The 18,747-nt window shown below is 43.1% G+C and overlaps 1 protein-coding gene across 1 annotated transcript; it reads left to right on the top strand.

Annotated features, from left to right (window-relative positions):
* The first annotated feature begins 527 nt into the window (after positions 1-527).
* Positions 528-14,821, top strand: CISD1 (CDGSH iron sulfur domain 1). The gene is made up of 3 exons (XM_040607365.1): positions 528-654; positions 6,342-6,547; positions 11,826-14,821. The coding sequence occupies exons 1-3, from the start codon at positions 624-626 to the stop codon at positions 11,913-11,915; spliced, it is 327 nt and encodes a 108-aa protein (XP_040463299.1). The 5' UTR covers positions 528-623; the 3' UTR covers positions 11,916-14,821.
* The last annotated feature ends 3,926 nt before the right edge of the window (positions 14,822-18,747 follow it).

Here is an 18,747-nt window from a genome sequence, read left to right as displayed (position 1 = left end):
ACGTTTGCAGTGCTGTACGAATGGAGCGGGAGAGGTGTGCTGGCTGAGAAGGCCGTGACTAACAAGTCCTTAATCTGGGATAGGACTCTGGTAGTATTTTTTTTTTTTTTTTAAGTAAAAAGTAGCAATCCTCTTGCTTACGTCAGTATCCCAAGTTTGTGAGGTTTAAGACAGCTGTCACTGAGGATATCGCTCTTTAGTTCACCTCCACAGCTTGACGGGACCAGTACGGTCTAATGGGCTTGCAGCGCCCCAGTGACGGGGGGCACTGGGCTGCCAGTCGTAAGGCCGCGCCAGGCCGGCGTCTCCTCAGGATACATCGTGACGCCCCGCACCCACTTGACACGGGCACAGGGCCCCGCTGGCCTCAGGCACCGCCTTGCCCTCACTGAGCGTCCCGTGCCGGGCGCCAGGCCAGCGGGCGGCTCGGCTCCGCTCCGCTCCGCACCTCCCTCTGTCCCCTTCCCCGCCTGCAACCACCCCCTGCCACCGACCCCGTTTCCGTCGCGGGGAGGCCTTTAAGAGGCGGGGCCTCGCCGCCATGTTGCGGGCGGGCGGCTGGCGGCGCATGCCCGGTGGGCCGCGGAGCTTCGCGTGCCCTCTACGGCGTCGGAGCGGGAGCCATGGGCCCGGGGCAGCACTCCGCCGTGCGGGGTACGGGTGCGCACGGCTGGTGGGGTGCGGGCGGGGGGTGCCGTCGGCAGACGGGGAGGGGGTGCCGTCCCGCCTCGCGTTGCGCGGAACCCCGGACCCCGGGGGACAAAATGGCGGTGTGGCCGCCCCCCGCGGGGGCTCCTGGGGACGGACGGCGCGGACGAGCCGCTCTCTGTTAGTCGGCTGGGGGGGGGCAGCTGTGCCCCCGTAAGGGCCCGGGGTGCGCGGAGCCCCGCGCCGCGCCTTGGCGTGTCTGGTGGAGGGCGGCCCGTTGCGGGCCCGCGGTGCTGCGCTGCTGCGCTGCCTTGTCCCCTCGCCTCGTGCTTGGTGTTGCCGTTGTTCTCTGATCAGCTGCCCCCTTGCTTTGTGTGCAGCTGCTCGGTGTAAATTTCATGAAAATCTGTGAATTTCTGGGATTGTCACTTCTCCTCGCAGCCCGGTCCTGTGCCGGTGGGATAACAGCGGTGCTCGCCCTGTGCGGCGGCGGGCCTGCGCCGCGCCTGGAGTACCTTGTGTGCTTGCAGTGCTGCTGGCGGGCTGAGCTACCTGATTTCCCCCGAAAAACGAGCTTCGCTTGTGTGGCCGTGGCTCCCGGTTGCAAAGCTGCTCCTGGTTTGTGCCTTTAACTCAGTGGGTTCTATCCAGCTAGGTTGGTTTGTTTGTTTTTTTTTCTGGGGGAGGGTTTACACTGTTGGTACAGACCCTGTTTGGCTAAGGCATCGCTATAATCTCGAGTGGGTTATAAGGTGGTGGAAGGCTGTGCTTATTAAAGTAATGAAACTGACGCCCTAAGGGTGACTTGGTAATAGCTTGCATGCAGGTTGCGTTCCCAAGGGCAGTTTGCGGTCATTTATAAGCTTGCAAGAATTAGAACAGCTCTTATATGGTAGGAATTGAGAAGAAAACCGAGTTTGTGGGGGAGGGAGAGCACGTGCTCTTAATCAGACTGCAGACATTCTCCTTATCCCAGGAAAGCAGGGGGACAGCTGATCAGAGCAGTCTGGAAGGTGCTTTGTCTCAGAGGAAGCGGTGACAGCGGCATACAGTTAATGTGATTTCTGTCAAGATTGAACTTGATCAGTGACTGGCAGGTCACAGCTTGCTCTTCAGCTTGCGTGTATCTCGGGCTGATGAATTTTTGAAATCATGCTAATGCCTTACTCTCTGCTGAAAACTAGGCACCAGAAACTCATCTTATTTTTGTGGTATTTAATTCCTGGTATTAAAAAAACCCAAACAACTGCTTTTGTGTATATGTGCTCCAAGGTTACCCTTTGGAAGGCAGTGAATAGCACGGCTAGTGCTTTTTCTCATGACTAATATGGTGGTTTGCAGATGTGACCCTATAGTGACCACAGATCCAATCACTGTGACTTATCTTGTGCTGCTTGTTGGCCAAATCCAACAATCTTTGTCTCTCAGGTGGCCTCTCTGTTTTATGGTTTCAGTTAAATTAAGCTTGTCAGTCATAATCACATTTCCTGTGAATGTTGTGAAGTAGTAGAAGTGGCTTTATCTGCTTGACAGGTTGGATTTTACCATTAGGCTTTCTGTGCAGCCAGTTATCCTGGACACTTCTTCAGTAAGCGTCACGTGTTTCTCCAGGCAAGGCCTGCAGAAAGTGGCCTTTTGTTGTGGTCGGTTACACTATGGGATTGTCAGTAACAACTTCTGGACAGTAATAGCCTCTTCATTGGCAACGAAAGGAGGAGAATGACACTTGAAAGTTTTTAAGCCCTTCTGAAGACAAAAAGTACAGATTCCCATGGAGTTACTATTCTGTAGCTGAATTTTGAATAACATGAACATTTTTTAAGCAGCAGAGGTAACTTGAAAATTGCCTCTTGGGTCTGTCTTGTACTAACTTTGTAGGGCTGCGGCTATGCCCCATGTTGTTGCCAGTTCCTGGAAAGTAAATTGATACGTGTCGTAATGAGATTTGTGTACTTCTTACAGAGCCAAGAGCATCTTGGCTTCTTCATATGCTTGTCAGTGCAGATAAAATGTCTGAGCACTCTGGTAGGTCTAAGACTTCCTTTGTAGCCTGTATGTGGAAACATCCAGAGTAATACTCTAGCTGGTTAGAGATGGAAGAGAGGAGAAACTGTGATCCAAATCTCTAGTTCATTAGGACATGCCCAAAGAATATAGAAGAAAATAAATTCCCCTCGTTGGCTTGTTGCTGTTCTCATCTTCTTTTTTTTTGTTTTTCTTTTGTTTTACTTCTGTGCACTGTCTCCTTTCCTAGGACTGTGTTCTTTGAGCTCCTGTTTCCTTCTTTCTGTCGCTTCCCTTCTCTTCGTGCGTTAATTTTCCTGGACTTTTAGCCAAACCTTTTCCACTGTGTAGTGCTTATGACATTGAAACAATTTTTCTGCCATGTTGCACAGACCTCTAGTGTATGGATCTGTAGTGCTTTGTAACATTGTGTTTTGGTATTATACCAGAATTGGAATTTGTTTAATAATCATTCAAAAGTTGCTCTTAGTGTTTTTATTTTAAAGAGAAATAAAAAACCTGTCATTCCACATCAATGTCACTCTGTTAACAGATTCCTCTTCAAGTAATATATGCGTGACCTTAGGAGTTTGGCAGCAAACTGTTGAATTGGCACCAGAGGCCTATTGAAACAGAGGTTAAAGTATTTAAAACTTCTGGGAAGTCTTTTCTTTCCAGGTGCAGTGTTATGGTTAACTTAGTTTGAAAGGTGAAATGGGCATTCCAGCTCTTTCAAATGTATTTGTGAAACAAAACACTTGACAAGGAAACTTACTGTCTCTGAAACCTTGCAGCATGGTAACTCTATAAGAGAGTCTTATTTGTTAAATTTAAATAGCTTTCATAAATTTACATTATGTTCATTAAGGCAATTCTGAAATTTATAAAGAATGGGCTACTCTAAATGTTTGGTTTTCATGTATTATCAGCTGATACCATTTTTCACCCGGATACACCTCCTGAAAAGTGATTGAAAAAAGCTAATACAGTAAAAAAGACACTATGATGTATTATAAGAAAAAAAATATCTTAAGCTATTTGTATGTATACACTTTGCCCATGTGTGTAATAGATGAATCTGGCCCTCAGGAGAAGTAGTAGAGGGTCACTGAAGTATGAGATGACAATTACTTTAATGATCCCTGCTTGAGCTGGTTGTGCTGTGCATGGTTATGTGGTAGGTGGCATTAGGGATAGCTAGAGGGATCTGGGTTAGATACAAGGACGCAGACTAGCCCTTCTGAATGTGCTGCAAAGCTACTGAATTATAGTGCAGACTTTCTTGCTCAAGCTGTGAGTTGTAGAAGTATTTTTGTCATCAGGATTTTTTCCTCTGCTGTTATGTTTAAGCTGACCTGGACTTTGGGATAGGTGCAATAGACAATCAGCTTCCTTAAGGTACAGCACCTTAAAAGGGTGGTTCAATGGTAGGTGTCAGCCTTGGCCTTTATTAAAATCACTTTTTCCTTTTGGTTTCCTTAAGGGGATGGAATTCTATCATTGTCCCCTCATTGGTTACTTAAAAACATAGGTTAAGATTTGAATCGTTAGCAAACACATCGGCTAGCAGCTTGGGCAATGCTTGCAACCACTGCTTTTCTGAAATCCCCAGTATGGGGAATCCCTCTGTTTTGCCTGCCGTTGTTGCTGCACTTGACATCTCATCAGAAATCACATTAAAACTTGTCAGACCCAGCTTGTCAGTGAACTGGTTGGGTACCTCCTCCCTACGGTGTTTGGGGAAATAGGCTCAAGCAAGAAGGGGAAAGGGTGCTACAGACGTCTCTGCAGTGGCTTTCCTTGGGAGAACCTGCTGCCTCTGATTTAAACTGCGGTGGTTCTTTGGATTAGTTTGGGCTGGTTTGCTAAATTAAAGCAGACTTTGATAGAATCCCTTCTTTAATTTACCTCCTGACTTCTTTACCCTATTAGAATTAGAACTCTGGCTAGTTTGTGATGGGAAGATAGAGAGGTGAGAACTCACCGTGCTGGATAGATTCACAGTATGCTTTCCTGGGTTTTTGTTGTTCTAAAGAATTTGGGAGCAGGGAAACATGCCCTAAATCCTTTGCTGTTAAAGGTGGCTTTCTGTATCTTAATATGACCCTGTTACAGAGAGGGTTTGTCGTTCATTTGCAGGATAGGTCTCTGTATGTTGGTCTCTTCTGCTTCATTTCCTAAGAAAATGAACTCTGAAGGATTTCTGCGTCTTTTACACCTTTAGTAAGATTCTAAAGGAGTGCCTGTCTACCCTGATCTTACAGAGCTGCAGACATGGTACAAGTATTTGTCTAATTCCACCATTGCTGTATACAGACCCTCAGGGATCTGCATGGTGCATGTGAGCTAACACAGTGTTTTAGCTGAAGAGAGGGCTTGGCATGGATTTCAGAAACTGCTGTGGAACAGGGGCAGAAAACCTTCTTTATCTTTTTAGTGCAAGCTTACAGTGGCAATACAGCGAGTCACTTGCCTGTGGAAGGTAGGAAGAACTAACAAAGGCTTTTTGTTTCTTCTTAGCCTTTAATGTAGTAAAGTCATGCTCCAAAGATGACGTCTGGCTTGGCATCTTTCAAATCCGATGTGAAGATGGAAGGGTGAGGTAGAAGTTCCCAACTGGAGACTGTTCTAGTTTTCTCAAGTTGTGTAAATGTGCTAAAACTTCAATTCCTCTTTGATTTGTCTGTAGAATCAGCCAAACTGTGTATGTATGTATTAAGAGTCACGTGTGAGTAAAAGGTGGTGGATAAAAAGCAAAGGAAGACCAGTTACATGCTGCTCCGAGAGAAATGGCTGGGCTGTTGCTGCAACCAGAACCTTTGGGCTGAAGTCCAGCGTATTTTCGTGAGGCAGAGAGAAAAAAGAGTCACAAAAAAGTAGGAAAACTCTTTGCAGGGAGGGAAATTGTACTAAGTGAACATGACTGCAAAGTTTGTAGTGATAACTAGATGGAGGAAAAGTGAGGATGAGAGGTGTTGGGAAGAGGGTTTTTTTAATGGAAGTTGTCTTTCAGAGAGTCAGGACCTAGTCCAGTTAAAATAAATTTGTGCTATTATTCTTAAATAACAGTCTTTTTGGACCCTTGTTCTTTCCTGTACACCACAGTAGGGATTTCATCCAAGCTGGCTTTTGTTACTGGTGGTAGTATATTAAGTAATTTCCCCATTGCTGAACACCGGTTAAATTTCTTCAGTTAGAAGATGCATGATACTAAAACCTACTTGGTAATCATACCTTGGGGGGATCCTGCTTGGGTTGGTGATGCTGAATGTGCTGCTTCAGTGACTTTCCTGCAACTGAAACTACAGGGTTTTCTGCTGGTGCAGGGTGTATTTATAGCTGGTTTAATGTGCTGAACTTGGAAACGCTATACTACTATTGTTGGTATCGGAGGTTTCCGAATAAAAGGGTAAAAAACCAAAAAACACCAAATGCTGGCAGTTGAATCCTCACCTTGTGTAGAAGGGCTTGGGGTGAGGGAGTACTGATCAGTTAAAAGGAGTAGATTAACTTGGTAAGTGTCAAAAGAAAATATTCTTCTGAATCAGTTTATTACTACTACAGAACAAAAAGGTGTTGGGAAGTAAAGGTGTTGCCACAAGCGTGAAGACATTTACTACTGAGTAACTTTACCAAAATATTGTGGTCAAAACCTGACATTTTCTTTTTCTTCTTCTCTCTTATTCTAGTTGAATGGATTGCTGCAGTTTCCTTAGCTGCTGGAGCAGCTGCTGTTGGGTATCTAGCTTACAAAAAATTTCTCTGTAAAGACAAATGCTGCAAAGCAATGGTCAATCCCCATATCCAGAAGGATAACCCCAAGGTAGTCCATGCATTTGATATGGAAGATCTAGGAGACAAGGCTGTGTACTGTCGTTGTTGGAGATCTAAGAAGGTAAGAGAAGAATAAGCGGTCCAATTCTGTTCATGTGCATGTATCTTTCAAAAAAACTAGTTTCAAACCGCTTTATTTAGTGGAAGCTAACTTCTTTTCACCTGAACTATTCTGCAGTGAGATGTAGCAGTTCTGTAATACATAAAACTATGTAGTTTTATGCTGTCTTGCAGTGAAGCCTGCAGATCGGTGCTAATAGTGAACAAAATGTTTCCGTAGCTCTGAAGAAGCAGATCTCTTGAAAGGAAAGCTGCTGTATGGAGCAATTATAGTCACGAATGACAGCTTTTTGTGTGCTGCCTGTGCTAATACTGAAGTTTATCCAAAGCTACTGGCCTGTTGGCAATGGGAGCTCAGGAACCATCGTCTGAGAGGACCTTAAACACCTTTTACTGGAGAAAGTTGGAAGCTTAGTTTTTTCAGTCAGAAAGTACATTGTTCATGTTGTTAATAACAGAAATCAATTAAGAATTCTCTTGGTATACCAGACCTGGTATCAAATTGTCACTTGCAATGCCTGAACCTGTCATTAAATCTTGTAGACAGAGCGAGTTCAGAGTTGTTGTGGGAAGAGCCTGACTTGTGCAGATGGTAGTACTGCTGTTCTGTCCTGAACTTAGTGTTGTAGTACTGCCGCGTACTGTAGATAGCTATCTTTTGCTACGTGAGTACCTTGGTGAATTGTTTCCAGTGGTGATGGAGACGATCTAAAAAGAAGTCACTGTGGTTAAAAGCTTTTGAAGATGGACTTAATGTGTTTGTACCTTTGCAACGCAAAATAGTTATATGGGTAATCCCTAAGTAAAGCCAACGAAATCATGATGGCATATTTTAAGCCTTTATTTTTGAGCAATTAGAAGTCTGCCTAGACACTGGTCCAGCTTATGTGCATATGAAGTTGGGTTGTCTCAGTTGACTAAAATTAGTGGTAAGTGTGACACCCAGCCTTTCAATAACACGGAGATGAGATTTAATCTGAGGTCGAGGTGTGTGACATTTGATGTAGCTGACATCTGTGCAATGTATCTGTAGCGGTAGTGCCAGGACATGTAATGAGAAAAAACAGATTTAATGAGTAGCCTTGTGCATGTACCACTGGCACACATTTAAAAGGTTTTTTTGGAATTCAAGGCGCTAATGTGTGGAGACTGAAATAATACAGACCTTCAAAGCAGGTAACCAAGGCCAACTGCCTTGAAATCTAGCTTGCTCTCCATCAATGAACTGAAACCCAGACTTCTCAAGCCGTAGATACTAGTCTGATTGGGCCATGCTGAAATTTTCCAGGTGTTGTAACTTTTCAGTTCTTGGTGTTGTCAGATCTGACTTTATTGCCTTGCTGGTGAAAGTAACTCAGGTAGTCGCTGTAGCTGTATTTGGTTTAACACTGAAACACTACTGAGGATTAAACAGCACCATGATTTGATTCTAAAATAGTCCTGTGGAGATGGACTCCTCTGCCCTGCTCTGTCCAGAGTCTGAACTGAAAAACATAATACATTCCTCCTACCATGGCCACAGTGTGCTCCGCAGACTGAGTTACATGTTGTATGGTTATACCACAGGGAAGTGTGTACATTTACATGCAGTGCTGATGGCTGTACACCATGCAGGTATCATTCATATATATACCAGTATTGTTGCTAAATATTTGTGGCAAGTCTCGACTGACAGCTGAAATCCAAGCACTGGAAGTTGCCATGACTGGTACGGTTTCAGAAAAGAAAAAAGGGAAGGAGAAAAGCTGCTTTAGGTATCTGCACTTTCTGAATTTGGATTTACCTCAGGTGCCTCCTTCAGTGCTTCTGGGGAAAAAGTAAAAAATAAAATCCTAACTTGAACCTTGTTTTTTTTTTCTGAACAGAAATGGAAGATAGTGGTTGCATTGCAGCTCCTGCCAATATTCTTGCTATATTGTTTGAGACTGTTAAGCACAGTTTGGCATATATTGAAGGGGACTTGTCAGTTCAGGAATGTACTGTCCTACTGAGTTAAGGCTCTGAAATCACACACTGAAAGGAAGTAGATGGGGCTACCTTATAATGAGTCTATTCTTTGAACTCTGATCTGAAAGTCTTGTAAAGGCATTAAGGAGGTCAGCGGAAAATTTTGAAGGCATTTGTTTTCTTTTACTGATGCTTAATAATGAGTATTTTAATCAGCATGTTCTGCTTGAAGGACTGCAGTTTCCAGTTTTGCTGCCACCTTCTTGCCCTGATTGGTTGACCTTTCATGGTGGGTAGAATAATTTTTAAGATGGTGTGCGTGATTCTTATGCTCAGTTATTGCCAAGCAGTAATAAAATAAGAGACGTTCCACATCATTCCAATGTGTGTCATCTTTGGAAGTAGTTAACGGGCATTATCTGTTCCCTACAGTTCTCAAACACTAAGGTCCTGTTAAAATTTCTACGGTGATGTTTATATGATCACAAAATGGTAGAATGTGTGTGTTTCCAATGCAGGGGAATAAAAATCAAAAGCAATAAGTATCCACTCTGTTAAAACAGTGGTGTATGGGGATCTCTATTCCATATATAGGTTAGAATTAAGTGTCCTCTTATATCACTGCATGAGCACTTGTCATCAGATTTAGCCTAATCTGAACCAGTAGCACTATGAATCATAGGATACTTCTGTGTGCGCTGACAGTGTGCATGCACTACAGCTGACTTTGCATGGTGTTCCTCCCATACAGGGAATAAAAAAACAGTTGGACTATACCAGGGTGGTTTGGAGTAACCCTTCAAAAAAGGAGCAAAATGATTTTCAGGGTTTTGTGTTTTGTTTTCTGTGCGCCACCCACCCCCCCACCCCACCACCCCCCCCCCCGAAATCCTTCGTGGAGTATTTGTGTTTGAACAAACCACATGTGGTATCTTCAACGTGTAATCTGTTAAAGCAGGTAGTAGGTAGTTCTTTAAATGCCTGTCTCCTGTCCAATGTTGTGCTGTGCAGGCACTTGACAGGGCTGCTTGTCAAGTTTTGTGGAAGAACCAATTGCTCAAATTTACCAGTGTAGAGGCAAGAGCTTTGTCTTAAAACCAAACTGTAATTAGTCTAAAGTCAGAACACTTGTTTTCTTACTCTTCCACATTTTTAACTGTGTGAGCTGAAGGGAAGGGTTAATTTGCTTTCTTTTTCGATGACCTGCAGCCTCTGTGCCTTCCAGAGAATTATTAGTCCCCAGGCTGTGGGTCAAGGAATACTGCTGCAGAACATCAGAAGTAGCAGTAGAGAATCTAAACTTGTTCAGTGTCAAGGGAAATAAGATGAGCTGTCCGCATCCCTGCGCGCTTCCCTCAGGGTTTGAGCTTTGGTCACTGCTGCTAGCCTGCTTTATTTTAATTAAGGATAAAGATGTTGCGTCAGGCTCAGGATCCACCTATTCAGTATCTGGCCTTCAAGGTGATCAAGTGGGTCCTCTGGAAGAGCGGTGGTGGTCTTTTGGTTTTGGGTTTTTTTTCCTGGTGTGGTTTTGGTTTGGCTTTTTTTTCCCCTGAGGAGCTCAAGTCTATTGTCCCAGCCCCTGGGAGCCAGTGGTTCTTGAGACCAGCTGATGCAGAGGGTGAATTCAGAGCAGTCACAGTTGGTAGGTGTTAAATATCTTTTGATGTTCTCTGAAACCTATGAATCCCACCATTTCTGTCACTTGCTAACTTGAAGTGATGATGTTGCTGTAGCTGGACCTTGGGCCCTGTGAGATGTTAATGTCAGATGGAAGCTGGGTAGATGCTTCTGTGAAGACCAGTGGACTGTGGGGCTGCATGGAAAAAAAAATGGCCCAGGAATATCTGGGTTGGAAGCTGGTCAGTGTCCCATGAACATACACATTCTTCTTTGATCAATTTTCCAAATATCTGTCAGTACCTAAACATTGAGTCACAAATGACTGATGCAATGATAAAGTTCCTGCATTAATCAGCTTACAGGAGTATTCTCTGAATTCAGTGTTTCTTTATTTGGAAATATCACCTGCCACTTATAGCACGGATTTTGACATTTTGTAACTGTGAAAAACAAAAAAAACCCCACCTCTTGTCTCTGCCCCCCACCCACCTCGCCTCACGGGGCATGTGGCTTTATTTTTAGAGCTCTGGGAATTTTTTTTGCAAGTATATTGTCTTCATTATATTATCTTGCGCAGTGCTTTGAAAATTTTTATTCTAACTTAGCATGGGTGATAGGGTATTAATTTTTTTCAATGGCTATGACTGAGGCATGAACACTGGGATCAGTGGAATGTCAAAGACTGATTGTGACTGTACTGTGAGAGAATATTGCTGTTGAAAGAGGCAAAAGCTGAGTAATGCCCAACTTTGATTCCCAGAATTCCCAAAAAAGCAAACAAAATAGTAACAATGCAAAATACTAGAGTGATTTCTGTGATCGCCTCCCGAGTTTCCTTTGCAGAGCAGGCATAGCCCTGAAAATGCAACCTTGACAAGCGATGGGATCTAACCTCGCTCTTGCATATAAGAAGAGCAACCCAGGAGCAGAGTGGTTGTCACTGGTCTGGGACCTGGGCGGTTACAGTCAGCTAGGCTAAAGGGAGTCCCCATGGGTCTTGCTCTGACCAGGCTGTTCAAGGGGTTTTTTTTAATGGAACAAATGTTTCTTCAAATTACTTCCTCAGTGCTATCTCGGTGCTTAAGAGCCTTTCATGAATACCCATGTCAGTTGGAAGTGCAGGTTTTTTCCATTAGCAGGTCAAAATCCTAATGTGGAAGCCAGCTTATGCAAAAGGACCTTTGTGTCAATGAGAGAAATTAGCTATGTCAGGGTAAAGCCAAGCTGTCTGGAGGCAGGACTAACAGACAAGCTAGGGAAACTGTCCCTTTCCTCATCGTGTGCTATGGAAAAGCAGGGAAAAAAATCAGCTAAGGATCTCCTCACCCTACTTACCTTCTGTAACTGCTCTCGACTCTGGCTGTTGCCCAGGAAAATGGTCTGTGGGGCAAGGCTGAGAGCAAGATATTCCAGGTAGGTTACAGTTGAAGGTCAGCTCAGGATGAGTTTTTCTCATGCTGGCCAGAGGCAGGAACACCCAATAGGGTGGAGTTGCTGCTTTTTCGTAACAAGCCTTTCATCCATTCTGTTCTCACATGGACAAAACTAGTGTTCAGCCAAAACCCTGGGAGACCTGAGATGCTAGCACGGAAGTTGTGGTGTGCGGTCACAGTGGATTTAATGACAAGATGTTCTAATGAACTTTCAATGTAGGTTCTTCATGCTGACTCTGCATGTACTTTAGATGTATTTATTCTTTCTTTTTTCAGTTCCCGCTGTGTGATGGCTCTCACACAAAGCACAATGAGGAAACCGGTGACAACGTTGGGCCTCTGATCATCAAGAGGAAGGAGGCGTAGAGTGGACAGTAGAAGCTACAAAATGAATGTCTGACAAACCCTCTGCTCACTTGTAATTGGGGAAAAAAACACAAATTCTTTGTCATGCCACTGAAGACTTTCCAGTGTAGTATATACATCAGGCTTCAGCATGTGTATTTTCTCTGGTGTTTGTCTTGTTTTAATCACTACAATGCATAATTTACTGAATAGTCATGGTTTAGATTTTTTTGTCCTGTAAGGTGTGTGTACCCTGTCACTGAGTATGAAACTAAAATGACGCACAGAATGTACTTCATCAGAAAATAAGTATTAAATTATTTTCAAATACATGTGTACTACTTTGAGGCTATTCCATAGAACAGTGTTTGAAAGGTAGATCCTAAAATCCTGGAGAGGTTCTGAAGTTACAGGTCTCGACAGATTTCTATGTAAAAGGCAGCAGCAGGAAAGAAGTCATGGTGCCAAAATGCAGCTTAAGCTCTGGTTATGCTGTGTTTTCTGCAGGTGTCACGTTTGGCCTATTACACTACTGTTCTGTGTGGCTTCTGTAAAAGGAACAAATTCAAAATAGCTATCTGTGAACAGAGGACATGAAAGGTTTACAGCAAGATGGGGCTAAAGGGCAATTTTACCTTTGATTTTCCTGCAGTGATGAAACTTGACCCTACTACCGTATGGTATCAGGAACATACTACTGGAACTGCAGATCTGTATTTAGAGTAGGATGAGGAAGATGGTCTCTGCGAGAGCTTTCTTAATAGACAAGCAGAATAATACAAAGTGCTCAAAGAGTGATGGGCAGGGGTGGCAGGGTTGTTTTTGCTGCTAGAAAGCCTTTGTTTAACTTGCAGTGTCTAGCAGCGAAGCTAATTTCCCCAGACTACGGGACGCTTCTCGGGCGGGGAGGCTATGCTGATATATTCCAGAAGCTAAAATAAAAACTAAAACCTCACCCATTGTTACTGTCTGCTTCATCATTGCTCTGGCTGGTTCCGGAGGACTCTTCCTGCTGCAGAGGGAGGAGGCACACCTTTCTTACTAAGTGGCCTTAGGCTCTATGTGTCTTAAATAACTCCTATCTCCCTGGGCTATTAGTAGTTCAGCTAATTTTACCAAAAGAACTGACATGGACAAGGAAAGGCTTTGGTGACAGCTAGAAACAAGGGGGAAAGGGTGAGACAAGGAGAGCCCTTGCCCTCCTTTTGTACGGCACTTGTCTGCATTGACTGGCATGGTTGCATTAATGGCTGTTATGCTGGTTTCCTTAAATTAAATAGCTTTGATTTATAAACAGGCAAATACTACAAAGCAAAACCCAAAGAGTAGGGTAGCAGAGGGCAGTTTTTTATTAAACCCAGTCCCTTAGCATAATTGCAGCCTGTGTAAGACTGAGCTCTCAATGTCCTGGGACAGAGAGACTACCTCAGAGCTAGAAGAATAGGCCTTTGCAAGAAGCTGACATTTTGACCTGGACCCTTAAGGATTCTTCCAGATGGCTGGGGCAGTAGAGGTTTTAGTTAATTTTCTTTTTTTACAGGTGTGGTTGGTATGACTGATGAAGATTGAAGAAAACATTTTACATGTTCTCTATGTGAGACTTTCAGAGGCTGGGGTCTTAGCTGACTGATCTTAACTTTGGCAGAAAGCACAAAAAGTAGAGAAGATGGCACAGAGGTAGAAAAGGAGGGTTTGCAGGTGGAGTGCTATTGCTATAGTAGGGACAACAACCGTCTGTGAGAGACCTCTGCTTGTAAGAAGCTGCAGTCAAATTTTGTTTCTATCTTCCTGTCCTGACTGTAAAGATACCTGATATTTTTTACTTGGCCAAGTACTGATGCGTATGGAAAGTTGTTTTAACCTTGAATTATCAAATACATTGCTTTTATCCAAAACAAAGTTATTTCTGTATTATTAGAATGTGACACTGCATATTTCTGTATTTTTGTCAAATACACGTTTGAGCTAATCTTAATCTTGAGGTTGTAGTATCTGTGTTATCTCATGAGTGTGCTGTTTTTGTCAAGGGAGAGTTACACTGTTGTGTAGTGCTGTATGCCAATGCTACTGTAATCATAAACCTGTGTCTGGGTTGGGTTTTCCCTCTGAAACCTCTTTTCCCGTTAGCAGCAAAGCCTGGCTGCTCTTGATGGAATAAAAGTTCACTGAAATCTGCAGTATGTTCTGAGAGATGAAGTCCTGAAGTTTCAGATGAGTCTCCGGAGTCCTAAAACTATTTCCTGGAGTTTACCAATAAAACATTTCCTGGAGTTTGGGCGTTGGGGAACTGGGTTCCATGAGGAGTTTTCCTTACTGGGAAGCAAAGATGCACAAGCAGTGTCTTTGTTGATTTACATCTTGGTGGGTTTGTTTGGGAGAAGTGTCAAATTTCTGAATATTGACACAAAGGGGTTAAATCTTATTTTTATGTATGTACAGTTTTCTGTACTGTACCTAGAAGTTCCTGTTACTTGTGTATGTGAGCTGTTTGAACATGACAATGAAGAGAGATACTTGAATTTGTGTAAACAAACTTGGCAGCAGCCTTGATGAGCGTCACAGAAAACACTTTATTTTTTTCTTATACCATAATAGCTTATCATATTCTGATGGTCTGAGTGCTTGCTTGCTTGCTCTGGTGTTTTCTGAAATCTCTGTTCTTCAGTGCTTTCCTCAAATAATCTCTAGAATACGAAGTGAATTGGTTAGATTTTTACCAAGTTTTAACTGTAAAGAAATTCTTCTGCAAATCGGCAATTTTCATCTCACACTGAAACTCCTACACAAAAATGTGGTACAAATTCTTGATATTAAAGTAGTGAAGGATTCCTGTCCTAGAGTAAAACTGTATTGCTGTTCTGCATTGTTATTTTTCAACATGTAAGTGTTCATTAGGAAGGTGAATAAACTGAAGTACTGATTCTGCAGTAATTGAGTGTGACTCATCAAAATAGTCTCAATGTCAAATACTCAAGGGCTTTTAGAATCAGCATTCTTGAAGAGGAGATGGCTGTAAATTACAGGTATTTTCTCCACAGTTAATTCAAGCATCGTTAATCTCACGGCATAATTTCAGCACTGCAGTCACATGCTGCTCCACTAGGAGGAAATAGACACTGTGCAATGGATATTCCGTGATCTGGGCAACGCTGATTTTAAGGGGGTTTTTTAATATGCATATACTTATGTATCTGGGTTTTTTTTCAGCAGCATTGCTGTCTGCCTGAGCCCAGGCATCTGCAAGTGCTGCATAAATGTATTTGGGACTAAGCTGTTTGTGCACAGAGGCTTATGCGCTTTAAATCTAGGAGTTGTATTGCTCTTTCCCCAACAGCCAGCTGCACAGCTGATCACAAGCCCTACTAAAATTGTCACCGTGTTGTTGCAGTTTGGACCTTGTTCTGGTGCACAGATTTGCACAGTTGCACAGCAGTTGGAGCGGCATTTTCCTTTCAGTGTAATACAGCTAGATAAAGACATAGAAATGTGAGTCACTGCTGTATCACAGTTGTTCCAGTAACAGAAGAACATTGTATAGTAGGAAGGATAAGAACGTAGGCATGAAACTAAATGTTGGTGTTGCAAAGAAACCTTGTCAGCTGGCTTCTCTTTAGCCGTTCTGAACATGGAAGGAAGTCTTGCTAAATTTGTTGTTTGTTTCAACTCCTGAAGCTTCAAGGCTGACCAAACCCATGCCGAGCCCTGGCTGGATTAGGCAGAAGAGCACCATCTCCCTATAGCGTGTGGGCAGGGAGGGGATGCCCCAACACTGCTGCCAGCAGGCTGAGTCCATCAGTGCTGTATTTCAGCCTGGGCAGACCAAACGCTTTTTCCATTGTTGCGGGTACACATTAAGCCCAGCAGTGTTGGATACCCATTCCCCCAGTTGCTTTCTGCACCCAGGCTTGTGCTGCCCTGGTTTTCCCACATTCATGAGTGGCTTTTCTGCACTGGCAGGAGACAATCATTTTCCTAGAGCCGTCATTAATTTAGGATGGGTACTAGAGGCTGCTACTTGAAGCTATCTGCTGCTTGTTTTCTACTATAGTGGTGGTGCAGCTGCACTGACTGCAGAGCGTAGAGCATTTCTCTGGCATGATGATTTCCAGGCTGCCTAATCCTGCGGCTAATGCAGAGAGGAGCTGAATAAAAACTAAATAACATAAAAATAAATACATCAAATGTGTGGAGAGAAACAAGAAGGTGAAAAAGAAGAAATGAAATGGCAGATGGGAGAAGCTAGAAAACACCATGTAACATTGTTCCAGGTGGTAGCAAAAAGGAATAAACCCAATTGCAGAAACTGATGTGTTGCTTTTCATTATACCTCTTAATAGAGCTAAGCACAAGGTCTAAAAAATGGCTGTTCATTAGCTCTGGGACTAAGCAGTCCTATTATTCCAAACTCCTTGGAGCCAAAGGGGTTATGTGCCTCAAGCAGTCTTCTGTTACTGTGGTTTTTCTTCCTAACTGTTCGTGAAATCCCACAGTACTGGTCAGAAAGCAAGGCACGCTCATGCTGTGGGTCCCCTGTTAGCAGTCCGGTGTTCCTCCATGCCCACCTTTGTAAACTGTTTAATTAGATGTGCCGTTATAATATATAGAAGGAGTATTTACCAGTATACTCCCTGAAGGCAGTAAAATCACAGTGGGTTTATGTAACTGTAGTGAAGCAGATCTCAGTCCAACTTTCTCATGTGCAGTTTGGACTGGTAAGAAAGTATTTATTTGGGTTCTCAAGTAACTTCTGTTTTCCTTGATACACAGCAGTTGCATACACCTCATGTAAGCACAGAGAGATCATTTCTCTTGTTATTTTTTTCCTAGCTGAAGTCTGAACCATCCCTCCTCTCCAATTTGACATTGCACTGCCCTTAATCCACTCTGCTCTGCACCCTTTTTGTTATGCAGACTGCAGTTTTCTTTTGGTGTTTTCGAATGCATGGCACATTTATACAAAAAAAAAAAAAAAAGCCTTCTGCTCTCTGGGAGAAGTCCGTAGAATAAAAGAGGAGCTTCCTGAGCATGCCAGAAATTATAGCGTTAATGTGTGAAGCATTCAAAATTCAGGATTTTTGCAAGGATCTGATCAGTAGCTGGAATGTTTGTGCCATTCAGTTAAGTCAGCCAGCAACAGAAAGAAAGCAAAATGAATGATAAGGTTACTGACACTGTAACTTTTCTCAAATATTTTTCTACAGCTGGCAAATATCACCATACATGGTTAAGATGTGGTCAAGATGCACTGTCTGTTCACCACCAGGGCTCTTGCTGGAGTCTTGGGTACCAAAACAACGGCCAGAACAGACTTTCACTTCAGTAATTATTAAATTTGTTGCTCTTTTCAAACAGTGTGATCCTGCTCTTTCAATCTCATTCTTGGCTCCAATGTGTGCAGGTTAAATTACTTTTTAAGGGTTGAAAATCTGTTATTTTGCAGATATATCTTGGCAGTAGAATACCGTTTAATAGAAGAGACTTTTTTTAATGCCAGTTGGCCGTGGGTTTAGTCAATAAATAGGTGTTTAATTTTACTGCAGGTGGAGGCAATGTAAGTAGCCTCTAGGGAAAGACAAAGAGGCATTTTAAATAAGCCTCTTGGCATATTAGTCATCTTAAATCAAGTATGAGGGTTAACCTAAAGTATTAGGATGTGACTGGTAAAATGCCATCATGCATTTGTAAACCCTGAGCAACCCCCTGATAGAGATACGATACCATACTTGGAAAATATTTGTTTAGAAAGACAAAGGGAGTAATCTTTATCTACCTGTAAGCCATGAGATCAGGAGAAGGTACTAAAGACTTTGATCTAATGCCTCTATTTCAGAAAGATGCACAACTTCTTGATCAAGGATGTCAACGCATACACCTCTCACTGCCATTTGCTAGGGCTGGAGGCAGCGAAAATATGTTTCATTTGTTCAGACTCTCCACAAATCATCAGTTTAATTCCATCTTCTGCACCGCTTAATTAATGGTATGTTCCTATTCTCTGTGAGAGACCAGGCATGGAAGCTGGACTCAATACATGGCACGCTGAGGCTACACATAGCAGCAAAATTATGCCTTTTGACTTTCTCTCAATGCGCTTCCTGATGTTGCCCAACATTTTGTTGGCTTTTTTTGGCTGCAGACATGCATCAAGCTGATGATCTCAGACAACGGTCAAAAATGACTTCAGGATCTCTTTCCTGAGCTGTGACACCAGTTCCAGGATCAGTATCAAAGACCTTTGGTTTGGGTTATTTCCTTCTACATGTGATACCTTACGGTTCTCCACATTGAAGGACCTATGACAACATTGTCTCTTTTATTCAGTTTTGTCAGAGCCTGCAGGACTTATTTGCCATCAGCATGGCATTTGACTGCCCTAAGGTCAGGAGTATCCACGGACCTGGAGACTTTGTGCACACTCCCATCTACAGGTCGTGAATGAAGATGCTGAATAAAACCAGTCTCGGCAAACACCCACTGCTGGCTCCTCTCCACCACCAAAGTCCTTCTATTTGCTTCCCACCCCTCAACCTCCTCTCAGTCCAAAAATGAACCTTTCCTCCAAATTCTGTGATTAGTTTCTTTAATTGCCAATAAAAAAATAAAATCGAAGGATGCTGAGGAAGAAAGGAAATGTTGAAATGAAATTAGCTTTCTAATACAAAACAGACCTCCCCAAATTTACAGCTGCGGTTCTGTTTATAGAAAAGGTGATCCAGAAAATACACAACTGCCATGAATTAACCTCACAGTCATTTTTGAAATGTACTGTATTATCTCCAGAGAGTGTACGTTGGCTTTTGACACCATCCCTTTGTTTTCATCCTGGAAAACCCCAGATGTACCCTGGTTGCCA

The sequence above is a fragment of the Falco naumanni genome, chromosome 9 (assembly GCF_017639655.2).
Source record: "Falco naumanni isolate bFalNau1 chromosome 9, bFalNau1.pat, whole genome shotgun sequence".
Classification (NCBI taxonomy): domain Eukaryota; kingdom Metazoa; phylum Chordata; class Aves; order Falconiformes; family Falconidae; genus Falco; species Falco naumanni.
This window is presented reverse-complemented; position numbering and strand designations above follow the sequence as displayed.

Excerpts from the sequence above, each read along its gene's own strand:
- CISD1 (XM_040607365.1), top strand. The coding sequence starts at position 624 with ATGGGCCCGGGGCAGCACTCCGCCGTGCGGG. Across the intron at positions 655-6,341 it reads GCAGCACTCCGCCGTGCGGG|TTGAATGGATTGCTGCAGTT; the intron begins GTACGGGTGCGC and ends CTCTTATTCTAG. Across the intron at positions 6,548-11,825 it reads GTTGTTGGAGATCTAAGAAG|TTCCCGCTGTGTGATGGCTC; the intron begins GTAAGAGAAGAA and ends TTCTTTTTTCAG.